Below are 27,107 nucleotides of genomic sequence, written 5' to 3'. Positions count from 1 at the left end.
ATAACCACTTGTATACGTATTGGACATACTTTTTATTTTTATATTTATAGTAATCATATCTTATCCACCTCTACTTGCACTAGCTGTAAAAAATGCATTTATTCTTTAATACTGCATTTATCTGTAAACATGCACATTCTGTACATATTCACTTTTGCTTTTTGCACTTCTGATTAGATGCTAACTGCATTTTGTTACTCTGTATCCTGACATCTAATGACAGTAAAATTGAATCTAATCTGATCTAATCTAATCTAATCTAATCTAATCTATATTTTTATATTCTACCACATGCCACAACCCTGTACATTAACTCACTTTAATCATTAACCACACTACTGACTCTATATTGCCACTTTTTTTTTAATTTCCTGCTGTATATGGGGTAAATGTGCAGACATTTTTCAACAATACTTTTAAACCCTTTATAATTTCGGATTTTATTTTCATTTCATTATGTTTTACTATATTTTATTAGATTTTTAGCTTGTCACTGTCTGCTCTCTGTATGTTATGCTGCTTCCCAATAATTTCCCAATCCCAGTACCAATAAAGCACATCTCATCTGCCATCTCATCATATGGATGCTTATATTTTCTCATTTTGAACCCTTCGAGTAGGAGCTTCTATTGTTACAAAACTATTTTCCCCTAAAGTTAAGTAATTCTGCTTTTCAAAGCTCACTATTCTGCGTTATTCTTGATAAGTGAGATCCCATATTTACATAGACAGTTACTCACTCTCTTACCAAACTCTAGTCACTTCCGCCCCCGGAAAAAGATGCTGCACCCTGATGACCGTCATCCAATGAAAACATCAAAACAATTCCTCGTGAAGAGACTGGACACACGATTGGCCAATCGACTTTTTATATTCCTCGAAATGGCTGGCTTTCGAGTTGAGTGACAGCGTCTCGTCCAATCCGCGAGGGTTTTACACAGCCCGTCCAGTCGCCACGCCCGAGAGCGAACCTTAACGTGTTACCGTCAGCCAATCACGACGCGACTCACTGTGACGCATCCGCCCGTCAGCTGTTTTTGTTTTGCTATATGAATACTAGAAGTTAATGATATTATAACAACGTCGGCGTCGACCGTCGGTGGAGAAGCGGCTCCCAGCGGGGGTTTGGGCTCGCTGCGTCCGGCCTCCGGTCCAGGTTCGGTTTTTTTTTCCCTCAGCGCCAGCCTGCCCGGACGTTCCTCCCCCAAGAGGACTGTGAGCGTGGCGCTTGGAGTCGGCCAGCGGAGGAGGAGGGGAAGCGGGCCCCGGCGGGGATCGACCGGAGCCCAAGGCCTCTGACCTCGGGCCAGCGAGAGGGGAGGGCTGGGGGAGACGCTGGCGGCCCTCATGGAGACCCAGCCAGAACCGGACGGGCCGGGGCTACTCCGAGGCTTCATCTGCGCCTCCTTCAACCAGGACACCACGTAAGCGACCCTGGGGGTCCGGGCCCCAGGCTCGCCTCCGCACAATCCTTGTTTTTGTTACATCCTTAAACTCCCACCACAGTCCGCAGCGAGTGGGTTATTTAGCAACGTAGGAATGGAGGCAGCTCTTTAGCTTGATGTTCTGGAAATCCGATTGCATTTGAACCCGGGATTCCTGCTAGGCCCTCACAACAAGTGAGACATCACGTTGGCTAATCATTAACAGGTCGCATCTGAGCACTTGCTGTCTTTTCCAGGCTGTTTCTTTTCTTACTCAAAGTGTAATGTCTGATTGTAACCGATCCACGCAGAGGTCAGTAGTCTCCTCACCTCCAGGGGTTTTTGTAAACATCTCCCTGCAACCTGGTGTCGGACCAAGGAACCTCTCACCTCTTCGCTGTCCTGTTCTGGTCCGAAACAAACAAAGGGCGAGCAGCCGGCCTTAAACAAGCTGTGTCACAGCGTTTGTGACCAAGGAACCACTATCCACTGCTCCTCTGATAAGATTAGGCCTGGATGTGACCTGACGACCCCCAGTCGGTTGAGGCCAATGTTGGCGCTCCACGGGCTCCCTGCGCAGCTACCGGAGGTGCAGAGGAAGACCCTCCGCGGATATTTATGGCTCGTTCATTTCAAATCGGTCAGTTGTTGTTGCCTCTAGATAGCCAGGTATTCCTCAGAATCGAAAAGACAGATGCGATCTCTTATGAATGTAATATCTTAAACACGAGGCGCTTTGTTTTTGGGGGGGCGAACAAAAAACAAACAGAATCATGAAGGTAGTGTGAAGTTAAAACTGTGGAGGCGACAGTTTTCACTTCACACTATCTTCAGTTCAAAAACAAACAGCAGTGAAAACCACCAACCCTAATGTCAACAACACTCCACCTGGAACTGGAAGACTGGGGCCATAATGAAGTATTTGTTTTAGTACACTTCTATTTGGACAGTAACGGACTTCAATATGTCTCCCACAATCATTGAGCGTGTTGCTTAGTAGCTTTAAAACTAAATCTTGTCATTACGTGTGTGTGTGTGTCCTTTAGCTCCTTGTCAGTGGGCACCAAGACTGGCTACCGGCTCTTTTCTGTCACTGCTGTGGACAAACTGGACTGCATCCACGAGGGAGGTGAGACAGAACTGAGATCTCTTGACGAGCAAGTCTCCATTTCTGTTTTTTGTGAGTTGGGTTTGAGGAGGTGCCAATTAGCCCAAAAGAAAATGTACTTCGGGATGAGTGTTAAAAGTGAAAAAATCTGATCCTAAAAAATTGATATACTCCGAGCAAGTATACTGGCAGTAACAAAATGGCAGACAACCCAATATTGATTTCAATCGATTATGAATTTCGAACTGCACTGACACTTGAGAAGCATTTCCTGTAAATCTGGTCAAACCAGAAACATTTCCAAAATGAAAACTCCTCTGGAGTCTTGATCCAATGGTTGATTGTTAGTGGACACTTCCTGCAATCGATGTCACAGTCCAAACATTTTGACATCCTGCTGGAAGCCTCCAAGGAGTAAACACATATTTGACATATGCACATTGACACAGATACATCCGAAAGGTTGACACGGAGCCATTTGACCGACTCTCGCTTTGTTTGTTTCTCCTGCTTCGCCGCCAGTGGAGTGTCCGGACGTGTGCATAGTGGAGCGGCTGTTCTCCAGCAGCCTGGTGGTGGTGGTCAGCCTGTCCATGCCGCGGCGAATGAACGTGTATCACTTCAAGAAAGGCACAGAGATTTGCAACTACAGCTACACCAACAACATCCTCTCCGTCAGGCTCAACAGACAGGTACGAATACGGGAAGGAGAGACCTAAAGCTGTCTATTCTCCCCCTTTTTGTTTCTAATGCATTTTTTTTTTTTACGTGCAGCGGCTGGTGGTGTGTCTGGAAGAGTCTATTTATATACACAATATTAAAGACATGAAGCTCCTCAAGACCCTGCTCAACACGCCCTCCAACCCATCAGGTACATTCAAAGCCATGTATGCGAATCCTTCCAAAAAGAGATCAGCCCATGGTGACCAGATGTGAAGATAATTATCAGTCATCTGAATTGCTGGTTTTCATGCTTGTTACAACATGACGAAATATCTGTTAAAACTGATACACATCGGTCGGCTTTTTGCTAAAATTTGGGTCGAAATGAAAATTCTATTAGATCCGGTTTTAAAGTATGAGGGAGAGTTTGTCTTGCCGTGAACCGCGTCACACAAACATTCAAAAACACACACACACACACACACACACACACACACACAGTATGTAATTAGAGTATCGGTTCAAACAGACTGTAAACCACACTTCCTATATAAAATGACTGTTTCCCAAAAAGAGCGGAGGTTGGCTCAGACGAATTTAGACCACAAGTATCGTCAGAGTTATTTCATGGTCATTTTTATATCCAGACGTGTCAAACATGAATCCAGATTTTCTTGACGTTGTCATTTTATTTAATCTTTTTTCACTGCAATGCAATAGCCTGCAGGTTATGTGGATCGTGTTGTTCCAGCTTCATATTTGTTTCAAAAGGGACATCATCTTATAATCTCCCCCTCATACTTTCATTACAAAGAATGCACAAGGTTTGCAGATGCTGGAATGTGCATTTCATCCAGAGTCCATGGGGATCGACTACCGACGCCACGGATGCCATTCAGCGTGTTAGGCTAACCAGCAAATATGGAAAATAGGTCAATTTTGCAAAAAAGCTGGCATGTTCATGTAAATATGGAGTTCCCCTTTAGCAGGGCTCCAGGCAGCAAGTGTTGCTAATCCTCTTAGGAATGTTCAACTTCTTTTTTCGCCCTAAAGGTTTCCATCCTCCAGCCATATCCCGATGATAAATTTTGTGTCGTTTTTAAAAGCGGATACCTCTTATCAAAAGCACACGAGCACAAATGAAAAGTGCAAGTTTCCTTGAACATCCTGGGATGACGTCAACCAAATAAAATCTCAAAATTTTCGTTTATGAACCGATCTTGCACTCGTACATTCGGCTCAGACACGCCGAACTGGGGCTGATAAGAAACTGGGATGGCGTTAGAAGGAGAAAGGATGCACGTGATTGTCCCTCTGTCCTTTTTGCAGGCCTTTGTGCCCTCTCTGTCAACCACAGCAACTCCTACCTGGTGTACCCGGGCAGCAGCACCATCGGAGAGATCACGGTCTACGATGCAAACAACCTGGTGAGGTGTCAGCGAACTAACAAGAGAAGACAAATTGCACCTAATTCAAGCTTCCCGAAGAGACACCTTGGCAAAAAGCCTGGGTGTTTTTTGTTTTTTTTTCTTTCTGATGTGATTCGAAAGCCCCTGTTTTCCCCTTTAGAGCACTGTGACGCTGATTCAGGCCCATGACAGTCCTCTGGCAGCCCTCGCCTTCAATGCCTCTGGCACCAAACTTGCCAGCGCTTCTGAGAAGGTGAGAACTGTCCCCTCACTTCTTTCCCCCTCCTCCCTTTTTTTCTCCTTCACAGCTGGTCTCACAATGATCTCCTCTACAGGGTACCGTCATCAGGGTCTTCAGCATTCCTGAAGGACAGAAGCTGTTCGAGTTCCGCAGAGGGATGAAGAGGTTAGGTCCGACGTATCACGTATCACGTTAAATCGAGAAGAGAGTGGAGCGGCCAGTGGAAAAATAGCTCCGTAAATCAACGAGGAGCTAAAATAATGGCTCACCCGACCCGTGACACGATATGACAGCCCTTCATCTGATCCAGCAGCAAATAACTAGCAGTGTCAGAAGTGGACATGTTGAGATGCAACGACCGAATTAAACGCAAACGTTTATGTGTGTGTGTTCAGGTACGTTAGTATCAGTTCGTTGTCCTTCAGTGCGGATGCTCAGTTCCTCTGTGCCTCCAGCAACACAGAGACAGTTCACATCTTCAAACTGGAACAGCACAACCCAAGGTGAAATCACACATACACACACCGCTGCGGCTCACAAGCAACTTCTTAAAGACTTCTGTAGACAAAAGCAGCTTATTTCCTCTGCAGAATTTAAATTGTACACTTTACAATCGGGAATGGTTTCCCGAAATGCAGGCTGACCTTTCCTATTGTCTTCTCGGCTCACGCCCCGCGCTGTCTCCCAGCCAAGAGGAGGAGTCCCCGACCTGGTCGGCATACATGGGCAAAATGTTCACTGCTGCCAGCACCTACTTGCCCACCCAGGTGTCGGACATGATGCACCAGGACCGAGCCTTCGCCACCGTCAGACTCAACATGTTCGGCATGAAAAACATCTGCGCCCTCTCTACGTAAGTTACGGCCGGAGGAAACACAAGGATGACCAAAGTCTGCATATTTAGGAATCGGATTTTGTTTTGTCTGCCAGGATTCAGAAACTCCCACGCCTGCTGGTGGCATCCTCTGACGGGTATCTCTACATTTATAATGTGGATCCGCAGGACGGAGGCGAGTGCGTGCTGGTGCAAAAACACAGGTGAGCGTTTTAAATGCCGTTTCTACGAGGAGATTTTACAACATGTTGAATCACGACATCATTGCAAGAGCGGGAATCAGCAATACTCAACATAACTTACTGTTTTTTCATTTCAACTGGAAGAAAAAGTTCATATCAATTAAATCACATTTTCTTCCACTGGACGTCCTAGAAGCATATTTGACAGCGCCGTAATTCTTTCCATCGGTTTAAATCGGTTTTATCAACGGGACTCATCAGAGCCTCGCCACGGTACGCAACTTTAAAATGTGACCGTGACGAATTTCCGTGTCGTCGCTGTGAGACGTGGTATGCCGCCGTGTATTCGTGCAGGCTGTTCGACAGCGGCGAGGAGCAGGTGGAAGAGGAAGAGGAGGATGAGGAGGAGAAGCTGGAGGAAGTCTCCATCCAACCAGCCTGCCAATCCTACGCCGCCACCGTGGCTCTGCCTTCAACCCCACCGTCCTCCACCACCCTCATGGGTGAGTTACTCCTGAAGATAGAAAAGGATACTGATCCATTAAACCCTTATCTACTCCGTGTCCAAACTAATTACCACTCAAAGACGTATTCCTAGATGATTATTTCGCGTGGAGCATGATGTAGAATAACGCACTTAACTCTAAAAGTGGCACTGGTACACCAACTGTCCATTGGAAACGGGATAGGCACCTCTGTGATGTCACTAAGGGGAAACACAGTGTCTGTGATGTCACGGTGTTTTGGCGTTGCACTGGGTGATAGCTGAGTTTGGACAAAACGACGCTCGATAACAAGTACAGAAGCTTCACAGAGGAAGGAGGTAGAACTTAAAATAACATGATATAATACATTTAAGGGTAAGAATGAGGTTTATTGTTAAAGATGTTTGCAAAAAACATCACCTTTATAATCAAGTACGACATTTCTTTAGTTCAGATTCGTGTTATCTGAGGCTTATGTATCAGATTTTGTATTTTATTTCATCTTGCCTCTAAATCTCCACACATGTATTAAGATACAAAAAGAAAGTTAAATAAACTTAAAGTATTTTTCATCGACGTCCCTCAAATGCCACAGCCTCTCTTTTTGAACATGTGAAAAACCAAATTTGCAGATATTTTTCATTGGATTGCTAAGTATTTGCCTCCAGTCTTGGTTTCACATTGTTTCAGTGATCAGTATATCTGTAAACTCTGAACATTACTTTTTTTTCCCCAGGTTACTCTGAGGATGGAGGAGCACAGAAAGGTGAAGTCATCCCAGAACATGAATTCGCAGAGGGTCCGGTCTGTCTGGACGACGAAAATGAATTTCCTCCGGTCAGTAACTAGCGGCCTGGGAAGCTCCGCCAGCCCTGGACCCTCTCCCAACACGCCACGCGTCCCCAAAAGAACCGGAACGACGTCTTTCAACGAAGGAGCCATGGCAAAATTTTATTCCAGATATTGCTGAGACGTTGTGACACAGAAAAACAGCTCACTTGTACCTCAACTAATCTAGGAGCAAATCCCGCCAGATTACATGGATTGTGTTTTCTGGATTCCCCCTGCTTTTTTTTTTTTTTTTTCTATGACAAAAACTGTTGGTAAAAGCACTAATGGGAAAAAAAAAACACACATGCACACATTGAAATCATCTCCTAATCATTGCTGAACGTTTCAAAGGCAATTTGAAGAGAGGCGCTTTTTACTGGCACAGTCCAGCCAACCAGAGTATTTCTTTTTTAAATGATAGCACAAGAAACTGGCTGTTGCAAAACCATTACTAGTATTGCATTACTCAGGCAGTGATGTGAGAAAGAGCATCAGTGAGCATGCTGTCTTTGTAGAAGAATCCTTGACAGATTTCTCCCACTAGATGTCAAGAAACAACTTCTGAGTTAACAAGCACATTTAAACGACAGTTACCCAGATATTGCACCCCGCAATGTGCATAGATATAAACCAACTTTAAGGTTTAGTACAATCCTGCTATTAGGCGGAAAATGTAGCCTCTTTTGCCGAGTTAAGAATTTTCTCTCATGCAAACGGCTAAGCGGTTTGCGAGCGAGGATAGACACTTGTCGATTGGGCCGCAGAACTTGAGCATCCGGCAAACTCGAGAGAAAGGGAGCCTTTGTAGCTAGTAAAAAAAGGAATCTACTTTATATGTAAATGATTATACATGCAGTACGTAAGTATTTTATGACTTGAGGGATGCAGCTGTGACGGTATTTGCAGAAGCAGCTGGTGAGACTTTACACCCGCAGAGTCAAATGTAGCCTGGTATAATCCGTGTGGCCGAGTTTGCTCCGGGAGCAGCCAAGAGCTAAATGTGAATCGCTTGACGCCGATCCGTGACTGGTCCTTGGATTTCAGCGACGTCCCACGGACTTGTATGTTCACGACATCACGCTGAATATGTTGGCATGTAAGTGGTCATTGTCACTTCGATGTATTCCTCTGGAAAAAAGGATTGCACATCAACGCAAATGTGTAACTATACATTAAGAATTTTTACTGTGTGTATAATGTGTATATAACATTTATATATAAAAACTGGTGGAATTAGTATACTGGTAATGCTATGTGATTTTGCCAAAAGGTGGCGCTGTTCGGTGCTGGACGATTATCGCAGAGACGCATTTAAAGCTGGTAACCGAATCATCAGTTGATCTTGGTAACTTTGGTTAAAAAAGGTTTTTGTGTGACATCCCGTGATCATGATGAATTGATGGGGATAAAATAAAAAAGGAATAGATCTTAATGTCTCATATCTGTGTTGGACACATACAGAGTCTGTACCCTGAATTTACCGGGACAGAAAGATAAATAATAAGGGCTCCACTGATAAACCAAACTAGTAAATAAATGGAGGATTTTAATTTAATACCAGCACCTCTTAAGAGCTAGATTTTAGTGGTCTTGGGACTCCTAGAAAAAAACGTGCACCTGCTCTCAGCAGTTACAAGGCTCTCGGGTAAAATAAAAATTCAGATAATCATTATTAGGCATGGCTGTCTACCCACCCAGCACACAAAGCCAGAAGAATCTTCACTGTCCTCTCCTAGTTTCAGCTTCATTTTCCCACCGTTCGCCTCAATGGAAATGACCGTCTTTGACCCTTTCTACCCTGCCCGGTTCTCTTTTCTCTTGTTTGTGAACTCTCCTGCTGCATCTGAACCCTGAATCTGCCAAACAACACATGACTGAAGCCAGCGGCCGAGCGCTTCCGACGGAGATGTTTGTTTTCAGCGCACGAGGCCGTCTTTGGGCCCTTTTTGAGTGTTACTTGGCTCAGCCCAGCGTGTGGCAGCGGCAAACAGGCCGTGTTGGGGCGCAGCAGGGCGCCGCCGCTTCGTCTTTGCTGTAGTCCGCTACGGATGCCGACGTATCGTTGGCAATGTCCCACAAAAGTTCCTCCCTCCAGCGGGCGATCCTCTCAGCGATCGCCCTGTATTCAGGTGTCCCGACCTTCAAGGGCGCTCCCTCAGCCTCATCGTGTTCCAGATCAAATATTAAGGGTGGGTCATGGAGCTCCGAAGCTCCTGTTGCTCCACCACATGCCTCGGCAGCACCTGCACGGTCCGGGGATGAATGTGCAAACATCAGTTAGCAATTAATCCATATTGACCTTTTTTTAATGAGCTGTTACGGCCTGATAGTAACCTCCCGGAATGTTGTTTCTTCCCTTTTAAATATCTATTTCTAGTCTCTAATACTCTCATAATAGTGTGAACCAGCAATCACACAGCAATCATACATTTCAGTATATATATATATATATATATTCATGAATAAAAATGACAAGATATCTATGGATAAACAGGTGACCACAGAAGTTAAATTAGTTGAATGTAAATTTTAGAGCAGTGCAGCTTTTCAAGAGTCTCACCTGTCAGGTAGAAAGCTTTGTATTTCTCTGTTCGGACTGCCTGTAAGTCACCGTACATTCCTGCGGCTCCGCTATTCGGGTGGAACAGCACCTGCAAGGAGGGGAGTTGCTGTTGTTCGTGAAACCTTCATCCAAAAAAACATCCTAATTTTTCAAGTTTGCATAGAAAACATGCAAATCTGGATGCATCCACTTAGCAATCCATCAGCAGGTCTCTCCCTGGGGCGTTTAGAGTTGAACACTGTTAAAATGCTCCCTAAATGTTGTTAAAATAATGTCCTTGAGGGTTCAAGTATTTTCCGTTTAATTGTGGCACAACAGCTCAAATGTGTTGAAATCAACTGGAAGAAAAAACTGGGTAATTTAACGGTTGTAAAGCTTTCGAGCAATGATGGTTTTTACAGTTGCAGACTAAACTCTGAAAGTCAGATGTAAATTTGGGGAGTTTTGTTGGAGTCTTACTGGAGTGTTACTGGAGTTGCAGCGCGCTTCCGTCATCTCGATCATTAAGTATGAGGTGGTGATCTGAGCAGTCATAGAACAGTCATTTCCTAGTAACTGGCTTATGACACTATCAAACGTGTTTGATATTATCGCAGGTCTTTCAATCTTTACGATGTGATGAAATCCACGACCAATAGATGAGCTCGAACAAAGACGGAAACAGGAAACTTTGCAGATAAACAGTCACCAGATTGGTATTGGCGGCAGAGACGGTTTTTGTTGGCGGTATGGATGAACGGGAGCGGCGAATGAGCCCAGCTTGTGCGACGTGCACGCTCCAACAAATCACGACCGAGTGGAAAAGGGAAAGGGACAGGCGGAAATCGCAGAGGCTCTGCAAATATTTGGGTAAAACATTGCATGGTGGGAAAAATTACTGAAACAATCGAGTTATAGTTTTGTAAATCATGACCCTGTGAGATTCAGTCTTTGTAAAATCTCAGATTAAGCTGAGACTTAAAACTCAGGCCAGAGATGAGACTTTTCTACAAATCTTTTCCAAATATTTTCAGTGTTCTAATATGTAGGAAGCTTTATTAGGCTCTGTCATACCTTGTGACCCGTCTCTTCACCGTGCAGGAGGATATTGGTAATATCAATGCCATCGTAGCGTCTGTCGGCGGGCGGAGTCACCCCCGCCAGGGACAGGAGGGTGGGGAAGATGTCCATACCACTGTGTCGGGAGAAGTGGAGAACTGTTTTTACATGATCTGTTCACTTTTTCCAGCATGCGGGACAACAGTGCTTTGATTCTTATCAGAACTGAATGACAGCTGATGAAACAAGTGGGAATTAAAAGGATTAAAAAGTAGTTGCCGGGTAATGAGACGTTGAAATACCTAAGCAGTGCAGAGCTGGTGGTGTTTGCACGGATTACACCGGGCCAGTAAGCTACCGTTGGCACTCGGTGACCTCCTTCCCATGTGGTCCGCTTGGCCGAGCCTCCACCTCTCACAAAAACAAGGTGGACGTGAGAGCGTGAGGATTCGGACGGGCACTTTGAAATTTAATACATTATTTAAGTGCACACGTAAAAAATAGTGTTCTACAGAAGCTGTTTGAACCAATACCTGTTACGCTGCCACGTTCCTTTGAAAGGTCCTACACTTCCTGCATACTGACACTTCTCCTCCCAAGGGCCGTTGTCACCTAAAAGTGAACCACAAATCCTGTATAAGACGGCGGGCCCAAAACACACAGAGCGGCAACAAAACCAAGACAGCCCTGTGTGGAATTTGCCTAAAACACTCCCAAATCTGCAAACAAGCACATTCAAAAGCACGCACACGCAATTTTTCGAATCCCAAACAGCAATGTATGTGGTGACATCAGACACTGGCGGCCCGGGAGAACTGACTTGCGGCCGACTGACCAGTGAACCAGACGAGTGTGCTGTTTTTGTCCGCGATGTCGGAGGCGGCCTTTATTGCCCCCACCAGGCTATCCATCTCTCGCAGGCTGGCGCCATAGACTTCATGTGGGGAACCGGTGACGGACGGGGCCAAGGGGACATGCATGTGAGCCAGGGCTATGTAAAGAAAGTAGGGCTGCCCACGTTGCCTGCAGAGTACAGAGAAGAGGGAAAAATGCTGTTATCTCACCAGCTTAACAGGCAATTTAGTTAACTAGAAATGTCAGCCATTCATCCTTCATTCTTTACATAATAATGCAATCTGAACTCTATATATTCTCTACACCATGGATGCCAGAAGACATTTGGATTGCCTCTGAGCTGAGTATTTTTCAGAAGAACAAAATAAATACAATTGGGTATGGTTATTTATTTTGTTAAATCATTCAAAACATTGTTTTAGATCCAGAAAGAATTGTTTTTCCAACTCCCCCTTCCATTTCTGGTCAGTTGTCACCATGCAATGTACCGGTAATACAGTATGATAAACACACCTCTTCTTGGTAAGTCTCACCGAGGTTCTTCAGCATGTCTCCTGACATAGTATCTGTGTCTTTGCTGGAGGGGAATTGGCAAAGATGTCCATTTGGTGTTTAGATAATAGCGGTTTTAAGTATCCCACTGCGTTGGACAATACTGTAAAATGTGAATCAAGAGTGACATTCAAGGTGTGTTGACTTTAAACTGTACTCTGCAAAGCTTTTTCTGTTTTCTTTTTGTTTTTCTGCTTTTTTTTTCATCTCCTGGAATGCCGGATTTCTGGGAGGACTGGAACACAGTGTAATTCACGATTCATTAGTCAATGAAGGCCTTCAGACTGGCTCGGGTCCGTGCGCACATGCCGGTTAACGGAGGCGCTCTTTCGTTTGACCCCTGCCACAGCACGGAGGCATGTGGTGTTACACAGACAGCTGTGAATGGCGGCGTCCTCCGCCCCGTCCCAACATATGCAAGCACACACTCTCCCAAACACACACACTCTCTATGTGCTGTTTTACTACCAGCATGCTCACATGCACCAATTTACAAAAGGTCCGTTGTAGGATTATCAACTCTGTGAAAATGGCTTTTACAAGCAAGTTTAGCACACTAACTGGATTATAAGACCATTCTTGGCAATGCCAGAAATAATAACCAAAAGCTTCATGAAGACAGCACTTCATTATATTCAATTAAACTGTATTTGCACGTCTTTTTGCGGTCAACGGACAATTCGGCAAAAAGCAAGTTATAATTGCAGCTGTTGCTATTTGACTCGGCTTTGCAAACTAGTTTTGTCTTTCAATGTGAATGTCTGTAGATTAAGTAGAAAAGGCCGTGATTTCTGAAAAGAGACTTTTCCGTTGCCATCTTCTAAACATAACTTTTTGGGCTTTAAATTAGTAGAGTCCAACAAACACCTACATCTCTGAAAAACTCTTGTCCCTGTGTAACACAGGAAATGCTGAACTAAATGTTGTCAATGGCAACAAGAGCCATATCACATAAGCGGATGACGAAGGTCAAATCCTCGGTTCTTTGAACGGCGGCTGGAGATGTCTGGATTTTATTCATCTTCGCCTTTTCCGTCCCCGTATTGCATTCAGGCAAGAACAAACCATGAGGTGTCTCAGATTGTGAAACCTCATAATTTAAAACAACAACAATCCCAATGCTGATTTATACATTTGGAGTCTTCAGACTTTGGGATTTTTATTTTTGTGTTTAAATCCCTTCTCTTTTCAAAAGTGCCAGTATTTGGATCCTGCCAGCAAAGGGTATTTAATACCACACTGCAACAAGATACTCACTGCAATCAAAAATAGGTAAAAGACAACTTTCTGTCAACTTTCTGTCTTGTCTCCTTAACCGTTCAGTTTCTCAACTGTGTCCTCTGAGCCACGTCCCATTTGAGTTCTTCAAAAACCCACTTGATCCCAGACACGCGTGCTAACGCATATTGTGTGTGTCTGTGTGTAAAAACAATAACAAACAGATTTATTTGTACCTTGCGTTATGTATAATTCCGAGTGCTGCTGACTTGTACCGTTCTGTAATCGCCCAGAGATCAAGCGGCTGCTCCACAATACTGCTGTTTTCCATCAGGGGAAGGCCCGTTTTAAACAGACAGCTGCCGTGTTCGTACCTCTTGGATCTGCAATATGAAACAGCAAGATGAATTACACGTATAAGCGTTGAGTTGCCAAGTGGTGACTTCTTTTTGATTGAAAGAAGTCCATGACTGGATCGAAGGGAACACAGGAAGAAGATGTTGGTGTGAAGTAGATGTCCGTCAAACTTCATCTACATCAGTCCCTCTCTGTGCCATCACTGACGTGGGAATTTAAATATTGCAAATACTTTTCAAAACCTAGAGGTGTGCTATGTAAATCCTGCTGACAAACACTCAAACTATTTAAATCAATCAATAGATTTACAAGTAAATAGGTGTTCTATACATTATTCTATGCTAGAAAAACTACTAATTGGCGCCAGAGTGGTTCACATAGTGATGTAGATTGGTGAATTTAAGGATTAAATATGTGGTTGTAGCTGTTTTATTTGAGAGATGTCTGCACTAGGAAATGATTCACCAAGATGCCTCTGTATTTACAGTATATTAGTAACTGACCAAAGCTCTACCTGATGACTTCAGGCCCGGCCGGCTCACAGGGGGGGCATCGAGGCAGATCGTACCCAGGCTTGTCCGTGCAGCCCATGTCGTTACTGTATGGAATGCCGAGGTAGTAGTCAAAACCTGTCCAGGACACAAGAACCATGCGGCCGTTTAATGAAAAATGGATGAGCAAACCCGCGTCCACAGACAAAATAGCAAAAAGAGATTTTTTTTTTGGTTTATAATCTTGCCAATGATCCATCCTGAAAATAATCAGTCTGCTTGTATCTTTTTTTTTTCCAATTTTGTAAATTTGGATGGTTGCACGGGCTGGCTTGAGGTTACTTCACTGATAAGATAAGAGATTAGGGGTGACATTTCTGCAGGCAGGAGTCTCAAAAAAAAAAAAAAAGTCTGCTATCTGTATTTGTCATGCATGGCCATTTTTGCTCTGCTCGTCTAAATTCTAATTCACTCAAGCAATTCACTGTTGCTGAGATACTGGCAGGTGATATTTGGAGCATTAACCCTGATCTAGTGGGATGTTGTTCAATGTAAAAGTGTATATAATGTTTCACATACTTTCTCAAATAGGGTGAAAAGAGTACCTATGTTAGTGCTTTGGACTGAAAAGTATTTTAACTTTCCGGCCCGTTCTAAGCATGTTGTGCCTCAAGAGTTGTTTCCATGGCAACATCCCTGTTACCTCTTTTCGTTGGACCATATTGTCCGTTATGGCCAAGATGCCACTTCCCAATCATAGCAGTGTGATATCCCGCCTTCTGCAGCAGCTGCGGCAGGGTCACTTCAGACAGGGGCAAACCCGCCACAGAGCTGACGGCGAAGTTGTGAATGACCCCGTTCCTGAGGCCGTAGCGGCCCGTTAAGATGGCGGCGCGGGACGGAGAGCAGGTTGATGCCGGGGAGTGGAAGTCTGTGAACCTGCAATGCGTTAATACATAAATACAACTGTGAATTTGACAGAGGGGTGAAGGACTGTTCAACTTTTGTCAAACGCACACATCAGTTCTCTACCTTAGTCCTTGCTGAGCCATTAGGTTGAGGTTTGCCGTATTGTTTGTCCTCTGTTGGGGCTGGTTGACATCCAGATCGCCCCATCCAATGTCATCCGCCAGTACGACAATGAAGTTGGGCCTCCCCCTGGACTTCACCCCGGCTCCCTGCTGGACAACCATGTGGAGAAGCAGGATGCGCAACACCATCCCAGATGAACGCAGTGGGGTTACACCCTCCTCCATTTTGGGTCTAGACCTAAAAAACTTAAAACATATTTACTGATTTATTAAACCCAAAAGCACTATAGCAACACAAAACACCATGAATATAACATCTAGGAGGCACAAGATGGAAAAGCACTCTCTGCACTTTATCCTTTTATTTTTCTGCTATCATCTATTTCTATGCTGCTACCATCTATTTGTATCACATACTTAGATACTTTGTCTATTTATAATATTCGCGCCTCTTTCTTATGTGTGCCTCTAGCAGGGAGTCCCTACAAAATTTGGTAACGCTTGCACAATGACAATAAAAACCCTTGAGTCTTATATCTTGAAAAGCAAAATAAAAACACAATTTCTATGGTTCTGTTACTACTATTATATTTCTAAACAAATAATGCAATCACACAAACGCCTCAAACCATACGTATGAGAACTTTCAAGCTTTGAGGCAAATGTCTGATGTCAATATTGATTTAGGTGAATGTACAAATTGTACAAGGTCACGAATGTTGAGGTTTATGTTGATGCTTGTTTTCTGTGTGATTTTGGGGTTGTTTGGAATTTTGTGGGTGTGGTTTGGGGGTGCAAGGAATTCTGTTTTTTTTTTAACCTGGAATTGAGAACAGTTAGTTCTATTGCAGTCTTGTGTGGTGTGGCTCTGGCCAACAACAGCTATTGCTCATTAAACGGATGTTTTACCGTCTACCGAGAGTTTTCCCTGTCTAAAACGCTACAATATCAAGATATGCAACTATCCATTCGGGGGGAAGGGTTGCACGGACGAGGCAGAGTACAATGATGAAACTGATTATAAAATTGAGAAAAAGGGAAAACTATGCAGCTTTTTACATTAAAGTAAAACACTATACTGGTGCATCAATGCTGAGTGCAAAGTTATTGGCATGCAAAGTCAAAAGGCTAACCCCATGCAGATTTCTACAAAACCCTTGATGAATCATGGAAAAAAATACCACAGAAAAATGGAAAAAACTACTTTTAGATTCAAGATTCAAAGTGTTTGTCATATGTACAGCCTGGAAACTTTGCCATCCACAGTGCATCCAGAGGAGTATTGATAAATAGATCATAAACTGTTGTGACCCGATGCAGCGGTGCAAGGAAATGCAAACAGTACAGGGAATGTAAACATACGTAGAAATATAAACACGATGCACGAGTTAAAAATGAGTGTGCAACTCATAAAAGCAGCTTAGAGAGAGTCCAGATGAAGAAGAGGATGTGAACCAAATTGAGAGTGATAAGGAAATAATGTCAATATGGGGTGAATGCACGACGAGGCTGGGCTTGGGACAACTAAGGAGATCCCTGTGGGGGGTTGTGGGGAGAGAACTGGTTGTAACCAGATCTGTGTAACCTCTGCTTCCCTCTTCGGGGAGAGGGTTGTCGGACCGCTCGTTTAGGTGAGTGTGAGGGAGAGAGAGAGGGGGGAGTGTGTTTGTGTGGGGAGACATGTGTGTATCGGGAACGGTCGCAGGTTAAAACCGGCGGCGGGTCGCGGGTTCCGGGCGGGCGGGGAGGCGGAGAACCGATGAACGACGGCGCGCAGGTGAGAATTCATCCGACTCAAACGCGGTTATCACTTCATTAAACTAACTATTTGTTGGTGAAAAAAAGCGTCAGAACATTGAAGTTTGTTCTTTTGCCCTCCCCTTTGTGAATTGTGTGGTGGGGTAAGAGCCAAAGGTACTCACTTTAAGGGAGAGTTTGTTCTTTCACTTCTCCCGGCGAACTCGCAGACAGTCGGCGGAGTGTGACGTCAGCGGCACGAGGACTAAGCAACCGGATGTTAATTGTTCCAACTCAAGCTCCTTTTTTAATTTCAACTATTTCACTGTAGATATTTACTTCAAATTTCCTCTCGGATAACTATTGTTTACACTATCGCGGCGCTGTGTTTGCTATTTTCAGCGTAGCTTTTAATTTGGAATGACAGCCGCGCAGCACGCCCAAACCGGAAGTTGAGTCGGTGTTCCGCTCAGCTTTCTTGTAGTTCTTAGACGTTCTTTTTGTAGTCCTATGCCGTGGATCAGCGGGTGTCCGTCACCTCATTGAAACAAAACCTCAAGTTTTGGGAAAAACATAACGGTTAGGAAGCCCCGAAGGTTAGGAAGACACCGTAACACCTAGTCCTGAATGACAAGTCAGTAAAATGGATGTATCTTCCGTCACATTACCTGTCACTATGGTGATATTTGATGAACTAAAATGACCAATTCAGTTTTTGTGTCTTAAGACACTGCGGGAAGGCAGATTCCCCCAAACATCTGTTGCAATAAACATAAACGGTTTCTTGTTTATCAAGATGCCGTCCTACAGTTTTCTCCTTTCAACATCAACACCCTCGATGATTTGACGCCCATGGGAACCCTTGAGTTTTTCAGGTCCTTGTTTTTGTGCTCAGTATCAGCTGTGTAAACTATACTTTCACAACACAGACAGGGAGGACCCGATGTTCCCGCTGATAGTTGATGACCTGTTAACTGTCTGCTGTGAATTCTTTTATGGTCGAGTATGAGTAGATGTAGAGGGTAAAACATTCTCTGGTGTTTGTGAGAAAACAGGAATATTGGGAAATGTATGGACAGATCTTGAATACGGCCATTGTATGACTTGAATGCCATCAATTTAATGGATGGTAGCATCTATACCTCAAAACTTTTCAGTCACGAATGAACAAACATCTAATGCTACACTTTGGACCCCCAGTTTTTTCGTTTTCACTTCCCTCGGTTAAGACATTAACAGTGTTTGTAGATTAAACAATTGCCAACGGTGCCGCGCGCTCTTTAACAAAGCGAGCAAACCTTTGCATCAGAAGACAAGGAGCAGGTTTACCTTGATTCATAGGGAAGAAGAGGAGCAGCTCTTCTGTAAACACAGCGAGTGAGTGTTCTCGACAGCAGGCAGATGCTAACGCTGTGGCAGGATGTGTGACAGGACACGCACAGACGCAGGGGAAGCGGCCATTTGAACTTGTTTTTTGGCTAATTATACACGCTATTGTTATCTGAACAGCCTACACTCAAATCTTTTTTTTTTCCCACTTCATCCCTACTCCATTGTTCTGTTTTATAGAAAATGGCACGCTGTGGGCTCGGTGGTCCGAGTCTACTCGGACCCAATGTCTACACAGAAGCTCCCGACGGTGGCTGGGGGTGGGTGGTGGCCGTGGCCTTTTTCGTGGTGGAGGTTTTCACGTACGGCACCATCAAGAGCTTCGGGATATTCCTCCAAGACCTGATCAAGGAGTTTGGGGAGACCAACAATCGAATATCCTGGATCGTCTCCATCTGCGTGTTTGTCATGACTTTCAATGGTGAGTCGCTGTCGACGTGGAGCCACTCCATGTATCTAAACTCAGACTGGTTGTCATATTTCTACAGTATGTAAGGAAGTGTCAGACCGACTGGTTTCTTGTTAGACAGCCTGCAGGACTAGTTACATTCCTAAGGACTTGTCTAGATTCCCAATCATTTGTTGTTGGACTGTTTAGTCGTCACTGATTTCAGTCCATGTGCGTCCTTGGCTTTCACGACACACAGAGGATGTTTGTTTTTTTTTAAATAAAAAAAGAAAGAAAGAAATTAAATGTGCGGGTCATCGCAAAAGTATCTTTTACCCACCGTCCCAATTTAATATGGGATGGTATTTTTCTGTTAATTTTTTTTTTTTGAAACATCTCATAGAAATGGTTGCTTACCCTAAAATCCACATTCATTCATTCATTTATTTATTATCTATAGCGCTTATCCTGCTCTCAGGGTTGGAAGGGCACCGTGAAGCCCGCTTTACATCGGTCTGGAACTTCCAATTTGCTCATGTTAACCGTTGCTCCCCAGCTCCTTTGTCGTCCGTGATGACCAACCGCTTTGGCTTCCAGCTGGTCGTCATGACCGGAGGACTGCTGATTTCCTCGGGCACCATTGCCACAAGCTTTGCCGGCTCCGTCAACCAAATGTACATCACCTATGGACTGGTTGCAGGTATTGAATCTCTGCCTTGTTCTCTTTTCAACTCAACATTTGATATTTTCCCGTGCGGCGTTTCCCCCTCACAGTTTGAATGGTTGTCTTTTTCCCGTTGCAGGTCTGGGCTACTGTCTGACCTTCCTGCCCACGGTGACCATCCTGTCCCAGTATTTTACACGGCGAAGGGCTCTCGTCACCGCTCTGGCCTCCACTGGAGAGTCTTTGTCCATGTTTGCTCTGGCTCCAGGTGAGGGTCTACATCATCGGTTTAAGATAAGATAAACTTTATTGATTCCCATAGGGGTAATTCTTTAGCCTAAAGCTACGTCGGTCTGTGCAACGGTATCAAGATATCTCAATAAGCGAGGTGTTTGGGGTCGGACCTAATTGAGATTTGAAGTCTATCAAACATTTTTGGATGGATTTCATTGACCAACCTCATTTTTTTGGCAGGACATCTCAAGCGTTTGTAAATGATTAATAACATCAGGATTCTTGTGGAACTTAAGTTGGCAATCGGGGTGGCTTGGCGCATTCCTGGTTCGATTCTTGCCTACTCCTAGAGTGTTGCTGAGCAAGACACTGAACCCCAAACTGCTCCCGTGGTGCTGCTAGACAGCATGCCAGCTGCTCACAGTTCATCCATGATTGGTTATATGACAAGGACGAATTTCCCGCAAGGGATTAATAAAGTATAATTAATTAATCGCTGCTTTAATGAAAGCAGAGTTCCATCCAAATGTCCGTTTCATTGGTGAACATGGCCACGTGGCCACCTAACAACCACCTTCCATATCTCATTTTGCTCCACAGCCTTTTCCTCCCTGAAGGAGCGCATCGGTTGGCGTCATACTCTGGCAGTGATCGGAGCTTTGCAGAGTATCATCATACTCAGCGGGGCGACGCTTCGGACGATCGTCATCAGGCCTGCTGCTGCGGACGGCGAGAGAGCAGCCGGGGACTCCTGCTCGCGGGAAAGTGAACCGCTCTGTACCGAGGACGGTGCAGAAGACAAAAAACCAAACGGTTTCACGCTTAATACGAATACCTCAGAAAGTCCGGACAACGAACTGAACGCGGACTCGGTCAATGTCAGCACCGAGAAGACGACACCGACGGAGGACACGTTACACGCGGAGCGGAAAGCTGCGCAGCACTGTGAGGGCGATGAGAGCGGTGGGAAATGTGAAACTGAAACCACCGACAGGACCAAAGATACACCGGGCAGCGGGAAGAAAAGTGGCCAGAATAGGACTAAACTTCTAGATTTCTCCATCCTGAAAGAGGGCAGCTTCATCCTCTACTCCCTCTTCGGACTGTTCGCCACACTCGGCTTCTTCGCCCCGCCGCTCTACATCATTCAGCTGAGCGTGAACCGAGGCGTCAAGCTGGACCGCGCCGCCTATCTGCTCTCCACCATGGCCGTGGCCGAAATCCTCGGGCGTTTTTCCATCGGGTGGATCTTGGGTCGGAAGCCGTTCCGCACGAAGAAGCTGCTTGTAATTCTGGGATGTGTTATTACGATGACTTTGGACCTGCTGGGATTTACGTTAGTGACCGAGTTTTACGGCTTGGCTGTCTGCTGCGCATTCTACGGGTTCTTCATGGGGACACTATCGTGCACGCATATCCCTTTGTTGGCGGAGGATGACGTGGTGGGCATTGACCGGATGTCCTCGGCTGCCGGGGTCTATGTGTTCATACAAAGCTTTGCTGGGCTGGCAGGACCTCCGCTTGGAGGTAAGTCTGAAGTCCAGGTCGGACACTGGGCACGGTTTCGTAAATACTCTCCTGATCTCATCAAGATGGTGCCTTGCATGATAACACTTTTGGCCACAGTGCTTCTGAAGGCAACTATTTTCCACAAAATCCCCATTTACGTTCGTCTCTATTTTATTAAAATATCGAACCACTGCATTCTCAACATCTCACAACAATCCCCTGCTCCCCTGGTGGGTAGAGAAATTTCATTTCTTCCCTAAGTCCCCATGTCTGGTTTCTAATGAAGCCACTCTGGTGAAATCGCTATGGTTACTTTTCCAGCCTTGACGGCCGTACGCTCCATGACGTCGCAGACGAGGCGGTATTTTTCGAAGAAGGTGGCGGTCTGGGATCGTGTGCTCCATCTCTGTGTGACAATACTATATCGTTACATTTATATTTGGCTCCCAATCTGGCACACGCAACATATAAGTCTCGAGTCAGCGTGCTTCATGCCTGCTTTTTTCACTAATAGAATAAAAGCGAGAAAAAAACAAACATTTATAAATGTCGTCATGGCCGCTCAGACCCGAGCTGCATTTGGAAAACAAGCTGCGATATGATCACAGCGCCTGGTGGCGGGAGAGTATTTCTGGGGAACTGCTTAGAAAAATAGACGGTATGCTTTTAAGTCCGCTGATTATTAGTCATTGTGCTAAGGTGAATAGCAGGAGGCAGGTGTACGCACACACACACACACACACACACACTCTCACACACAGAAGAGCATCTGTCTTGGGATCATTGCATACGAATTAATTCCCCAGTGACCGCTTGTCCCCCTGCTCATACTGGTTCAAGGGGCTTTGGTGATTCCCATCACTGATCCAACAGGTCAAGTTGCACCTCAAGGTGCTCTTTCTTTTTCTTTTGTTCCCGGTCTAACGCTTTGGTTGACTTTTCTAGGTGTGCTGGTTGATGTGACTCACAACTACGGTTCGGCCTTCTACTCCTGCGCCGCTGGCATGGCGCTGAGCGCCCTATTCCTGGGCTTAGTGAGACCGGCTAAGAGGGGATTACTGTGTTGGAGGAGGAAACCAAAACCCTGTGAAGACACGACTGAAGTGAAGGGGGACTCTGAGGAAAAGAGCGCGGACAATAAACCCGACGGATTCGCTCTCTCAGTCTGACTGTTTGCAGTGAAGTTGAAACAGACGTAGACAATAACCAGGCGGAAGCCACAGAACAGGAGGATATATGTATTTCTTGAAATCATATAGATAAAGGACGATAAGGGTCAGGGATGTGGCGATAAAGGCTTTCTGAACACTACAGCTGCAAAGTGAAGATAAGCTGGATCACTACAATTGTGTGTTACAGTTAGACGTAAGCTCTATCTTCTGTGAGAACTTTTAAGTTACAATATACTTGTATAAAACCTGCCTCATTTATAATGTAACAACGTTTTTTTTCTAAGAATCGGCGATGTTTGATTGAAAGTATTTACTACCAATCGTTCTTTATTTAAACACTTCACCTGTCCTCTGTCTTTAATTGGTGCGTACGGATCTGTGTGATTTAGTGTCGGCAGAACAAGACTTGACCAACTCATTCCCTGCTGGACACCATCGAAACAATCTTCAGGGAGACCGTGAAGCACTTCGCCGCACACGTGATTTAAATGAGCCAAAATCATGAAATCGATTGTGATCGATATACCTCAGGAGAAAACGCGTTGTTCTCAAAGCTTTTAATAATCTTAATGTATTACACAACACACTTTCAGGTGTGAGATGTTGGAACGAAGCGCATTTTTGTAAAGAAAATGTGTTGGATCAGATCACAATAAAAAAAGAAGTGATATGAATCCCCAAATTGTTTTCCTCTGGCATGTCTGTTTACCTCTGCCCATATTTATCTATATCTATATATACAGTCAGACTTTTCAATACTTCTGTCTAAGTGCATTATATCAAAAATTTTATTCAAAAAAAGCAAATGAATCAACCTCAAACAGACAAAAAAAGCAAATGAATCAACCTCAAACAGACAAAAAAAGCAAATGTCAAGCAAGAATCTACAGTTTTCACTTCACCCAGTAATATCTCATATCAGCTGGACAGACAAATACTATATGATACAATACTATATAATATATATAATAAAATACTGTCTTTGAAATACATCAGAAACCCAACATGCACAAAACACCTTTGACCACCCTGAGAAAGCCACGAGTCCAGATAATACCGAAAACAGCTAACCTTAGCTTGCAAACAAACACCACGCAAACTGCATGTACACAAGTTACCATAATTCATTAGGGTTCCTTGGTTTTAAGCACATCTCTGCATCTGCAGAGCCACAGTTTGAAGGTATGAAAGGCCTCAGTGGGTTTGGGAGAGTGAAGTGCAGACTGACCGGCAGAGGCTGGATCAGATGTTTGACTTGGATCCTCCAACCATTGCAGCAAGGCCTGCAGAGACAAAATTCAAACTCCAGAAGCATGCGAATCATTCATTCAAAAGATGCAATTATTTGTTTGTCCTGATACAAATATAATGAGAAAACATTATTACCATTCAGGCATGATCAACCAGCAGGCGGCAGGCACATGGAGCAAGGTTACAATTGTGACTGGTGTAGTAACACTACTTGTGTAAACAAAATGAATTAAAAAAAAAAAAAGTTTACATAAACCCAGTTACACAGTTGAGATTAAGCCCAAGCTGAGATATTGATTGTGAAACAGCGCAGGTTAAACTACAATCTGCTTTAGGGATTCCTGGGAACTCAGTCATTTCAGGAGTCCTGGTACTTTCCCAGCGCCGTGCATCGAGGCCGCTGGGGTTGACATAATCAGGATTACTAAAGCATGTGATACGTAACAGAACTTGTTATCTCAGTACCACTTAAGTCGGCGTCCCAATTCAATGTAAGGAGACGTGTCTGTCTTGAGCAAGTCCTCTCGTGAGACGCCACGTATTCTAGTCTACATCACTCAGGCTTTTATTATATTTCATTTTAAAATGACACTGTTAGAACAAATTTGAGTACCTGGTATCTATCCGCTATCTTGAAGCCGATGGAGACCTGTAGTTTGCGGAGGCAGATGGGGCACAGATCCATGTGTCTGCGATCAGACTCCTCCAGGTGATTGGAGCCCTGCATGACACAGTTCAACCACTGGCAATGCTTGATTCTGAACATGTGGCCGATCTCATGCGTCATGGTCTGGTGAGAAATAAATCAATTGGGTCAGGTACATAATCGGCAATGTTGTGGACAAGAGGCAAGACTGCAAATGAGTTTCATGCACCGAAAATTAAGTGAAGAGGCGTATAACTTTTCAGTGACCTTGCAGGATCGCAGTAGAAGAGTGCTGGTGATTGGAGGAGTGTAATATCCATCAAAGATGGAAAAGTCCCCCTGCCGTGGCTGATGCTGCATCTTCAACCTGCCCGCGTAACTCCTATGATAGAAATTGTTGTCGTATCTGGCGAAGCTGAAAACACCGACTCCTGCGAACATCGTCCATGAAGGAAATTGGTTTGTTCTAGCACCACCAAGCGGCCGGACCACCATATTACATCAGCATTAATGTAATGAGCGGCGATAATTACATACATGCGTCGCTAAAATACAATATGTCTTGGATAAGTCTAATTGTAACTTATTCCTTCTTGTGTGTTGTTTTGAGGTCCCTTTGGCGAGTGAAAGCTTACCCGAACTGAGAGACGCCTGTCCGAAAACAAAATTCCAGGAGTCTTTCGGATAGAGGTCAATCATTGTGATTCCAATGATACAGAAAGCATCGTTTGGTTTTCTCTTCTGAAGAAATCCCAACAAGTCACCTACATTTTGCAGAGAAAGAGCAAAGGCAGTCAAGTGGTATGACGGAAACGTGCAGAAGATTTAGGTTGAAAATATTGTGGCTTACCTGCGAGGATCTGAAGGTTATGCGTGTTGCTGTTGATCCTGAAAGAGCAACCTGTTTGCGCGACAGTGACAGGGGGCAGCAACTTCACGGAGAGGCCATAGAAGAAGGCCTGGCAGTACTCTCTGAGCCATTCCACATACTGCCTCGTCTGGTTACCCGCCTCTCCGAAGGAACCTACCAGAAAGGCGAGCGTTAGATTAAGGCTGTGCAAACATCATGACATTCGCTCTGAAAGAAAAATGGATTCAAACATTCTCTATACGCTTCATGAACGACATTGTACACTGCAAATATGTGTTGCGAGTTTCAGTGATGGAAGGATTTATTTGAAATCCCCATGCAACAGAATCCATACAAACTAACCAATGGTCTGAATGTAAATGGTGCTGTGCTTCGCACTGGGTGTCTTGCGATGCCGGTCTCTGTAAAAGCTCTCAAAATCTTGAGTCTCCTCCGGGTGAGCGGGGATCCAGTCTGAGTCCGAGTGCACCGTGATGGGCTGGAAGAGGGAACCCGTCAGCTCCGGGTGAAGCCCCTCCGCGAGAAGTCGCTTTTCCTCCTCGCCGTATTCATTGTAAAGTTCAGCCAGGTCCTGACAATTGGAAACCAAAGCTGCTCGCAGGGTCTCCGCTGAGTGACGTATCACCCTCATCTGTGGGGAACGTGTTTAGCAATCACAAGGTTACAGATTAAAGGGGATTTTGAAACATGACCTTCAACCTCAGTTAAGAATAGTGTTACCCTCGAGTGTAGTTTGGATTTCTGGAGAAAAAGATTTCTTTTTTCAAAAAGTTACACATTTGTGCCTGCTCATGGTTCTTGTCACAAGACTACAAAAACAAAACTAGAGAAGAAAAACACATTTGGCAAGGGCCGGTTGAATATTGGTGACCAAGAGGTTACAGGGAATCGAGATAAAGAAGGTGGAGGATTTTAAGTACTTGGGGCCAACGGTCCAGAGCAACGGAGAGGCTGGAGGTGAAGCAACGTGTGCAAGGAGTTTCGAACAGGTGGAGAAAAGTGTCACGGGTGATAAAAGAGTATCAACGAGTGAAAGGAGAGTGTTGAAGACGGAGCAGAGAGCAGCCATATCTGGTTTAGTGAAATTGAGGAGAAGACGGGAGGCAGAGCTGGAAGCAGCAGAGATAATTATGTGGAGATTCTCTTCGGAGGATCAGGATCAGGAGCAGATGGGACACATTCTGACATGGTTTGGACATGTACGGAGGAGGAATCGTGAAGATCTGGGTAGAAGAAAGCTGAAGTTGGAACTGACAGCAGGAGGAAGTCCAGAGATGAGATTTATGGATGGAAGTAAAGAGATGTGAGATAAGAAGATGCAGAGGACAGGGTTAGGTGGAGGAAAATGATTCACCTATTGGCGACCTCTGAAGGGAACAGCCGAAAGGGGGGGGGAAGCTTTATTGGTGTTAATGTTACTATGTACGTGTTGTCTGACCTTTCTAATCCCATCTTTATGTAAATATTACAGACTGAGCTAACCTGTCTATATACAAACATATAGTTTGATTAGTCAGAAAATCTATTTGAAATCCGACTTGACTGACAATTAGCCATTGGAAATTGCGTCTGTAGATACTCAAGACTTTTTATTTACTCAACTTCATAATTGCCCAACATAACTGGTTAACGCCCATTCAAACAGTGTAAGGACTTTTAAACGTTAAAGTCCGTTTCAAAGCATCTGCCTGCACAAGGTGCGCATCGGGCTAACGTTAGCCGGCCTGTCGAGTCCCTTCGATCCAACTCAACCCTGGGATATCAGTGAATCTCTCTCTTAAGATGAATAACTGGCCTGATTTTTCGGGGTTGGTGGTGGTGGGGAAAGTACGTGGGCCGATGAAAGCGAAACGGGGTTCGTAGACGGGTTAATGGCGGTGAAAACGTGCTGCTAACAGCGATGCTAACGGCGCTGTAACAGCGTGTTAGCTGCTAACGGCGCTATCCACTTCCTGTTTGCGGT

The 27,107-nt window shown here is 44.7% G+C and overlaps 3 protein-coding genes across 5 annotated transcripts; 2 read left to right on the top strand and 1 right to left on the bottom strand.

Moving 5' to 3' along the window:
• Nucleotides 1-1,005: 1,005 nt before the first annotated feature.
• LOC147214879 (WD repeat domain phosphoinositide-interacting protein 1-like) lies at nucleotides 1,006-8,605 on the top strand. The gene is made up of 12 exons (XM_086140549.1): nucleotides 1,006-1,424; nucleotides 2,471-2,553; nucleotides 3,055-3,224; nucleotides 3,307-3,403; nucleotides 4,525-4,622; nucleotides 4,765-4,857; nucleotides 4,940-5,010; nucleotides 5,241-5,348; nucleotides 5,534-5,698; nucleotides 5,776-5,883; nucleotides 6,217-6,365; nucleotides 7,084-8,605. The coding sequence occupies exons 1-12, from the start codon at nucleotides 1,348-1,350 to the stop codon at nucleotides 7,194-7,196; spliced, it is 1,332 nt and encodes a 443-aa protein (XP_085996675.1). The 5' UTR covers nucleotides 1,006-1,347; the 3' UTR covers nucleotides 7,197-8,605.
• LOC147214877 (arylsulfatase G-like) lies at nucleotides 8,416-27,097 on the bottom strand. Of its 2 annotated transcripts, XM_086140548.1 has the most exons (18): nucleotides 25,865-27,097; nucleotides 25,487-25,775; nucleotides 25,124-25,297; nucleotides 24,909-25,037; nucleotides 24,541-24,704; nucleotides 24,241-24,417; nucleotides 23,528-23,659; nucleotides 17,952-17,987; nucleotides 15,285-15,502; nucleotides 14,956-15,191; nucleotides 14,276-14,390; nucleotides 13,641-13,787; nucleotides 11,615-11,802; nucleotides 11,313-11,391; nucleotides 11,082-11,192; nucleotides 10,795-10,915; nucleotides 9,739-9,829; nucleotides 8,416-9,421 (listed from the first exon to the last, which is right to left on the bottom strand). In XM_086140548.1, the coding sequence occupies exons 2-18, from the start codon at nucleotides 25,773-25,775 to the stop codon at nucleotides 9,141-9,143; spliced, it is 2,688 nt and encodes an 895-aa protein (XP_085996674.1). In that variant the 5' UTR covers nucleotides 25,865-27,097; the 3' UTR covers nucleotides 8,416-9,140. The 2 variants fall into 2 exon arrangements, with proteins under 2 accessions (XP_085996674.1, XP_085996673.1); XM_086140547.1 differs by lacking the exons at nucleotides 17,952-17,987; nucleotides 23,528-23,659; nucleotides 24,241-24,417; ... (3 more) ...; nucleotides 25,487-25,775; nucleotides 25,865-27,097 and adding an exon at nucleotides 17,206-17,252 and having other exon boundaries at nucleotides 15,285-15,529.
• LOC147214878 (monocarboxylate transporter 7-like) lies at nucleotides 16,680-23,058 on the top strand. 2 transcript variants are annotated; one of them, XM_086140546.1, is made up of 6 exons: nucleotides 16,680-16,914; nucleotides 18,590-18,830; nucleotides 19,354-19,497; nucleotides 19,601-19,729; nucleotides 20,296-21,222; nucleotides 22,150-23,058. In XM_086140546.1, exons 2-6 carry the CDS (start codon nucleotides 18,593-18,595, stop codon nucleotides 22,371-22,373), a joined length of 1,662 nt encoding a protein of 553 aa, XP_085996672.1. In that variant the 5' UTR covers nucleotides 16,680-16,914; nucleotides 18,590-18,592; the 3' UTR covers nucleotides 22,374-23,058. The 2 variants fall into 2 exon arrangements, with proteins under 2 accessions (XP_085996672.1, XP_085996671.1); XM_086140545.1 differs by lacking the exon at nucleotides 16,680-16,914 and adding an exon at nucleotides 16,919-17,060.
• Nucleotides 27,098-27,107: the final 10 nt, after the last annotated feature.

This window comes from Fistularia commersonii, chromosome 33, assembly GCF_037954325.1.
Source record: "Fistularia commersonii isolate RoL2024-O1a breed Wild chromosome 33, RoL_Fcom_v1.0, whole genome shotgun sequence".
Lineage (NCBI taxonomy): Eukaryota > Metazoa > Chordata > Actinopteri > Syngnathiformes > Fistulariidae > Fistularia > Fistularia commersonii.
The sequence above is the reverse complement of the archived record's forward strand: the minus strand, read 5'-3'. Positions and strand labels throughout refer to the sequence as shown.

Bases quoted from the DNA above. Each gene is read 5' to 3' on its own strand.
- LOC147214879 (XM_086140549.1), top strand. From the start codon at position 1,348: ATGGAGACCCAGCCAGAACCGGACGGGCCGGGGCTACTCCGAGGCTTC. The intron at 1,425-2,470 runs GTAAGCGACCCT...TGTGTCCTTTAG, and splicing joins TCCTTCAACCAGGACACCAC to CTCCTTGTCAGTGGGCACCA. The intron at 5,011-5,240 runs GTTAGGTCCGAC...GTGTGTGTTCAG, and splicing joins TTCCGCAGAGGGATGAAGAG to GTACGTTAGTATCAGTTCGT.
- LOC147214878 (XM_086140545.1), top strand. The intron at 19,498-19,600 runs GTATTGAATCTC...TTCCCGTTGCAG, and splicing joins CACCTATGGACTGGTTGCAG to GTCTGGGCTACTGTCTGACC. The intron at 21,223-22,149 runs GTAAGTCTGAAG...TGACTTTTCTAG, and splicing joins GGCAGGACCTCCGCTTGGAG to GTGTGCTGGTTGATGTGACT.
- LOC147214877 (XM_086140548.1), bottom strand. From the start codon at position 25,775: ATGAGGGTGATACGTCACTCAGCGGAGACCCTGCGAGCAGCTTTGGTT. The intron at 14,391-14,955 runs GTAACAGGGATG...TGTCCTGGACAG, and splicing joins ATATGGTCCAACGAAAAGAG to GTTTTGACTACTACCTCGGC. The intron at 10,916-11,081 runs GTATTTCAACGT...CTCCCGACACAG, and splicing joins ACCAGCTCTGCACTGCTTAG to TGGTATGGACATCTTCCCCA.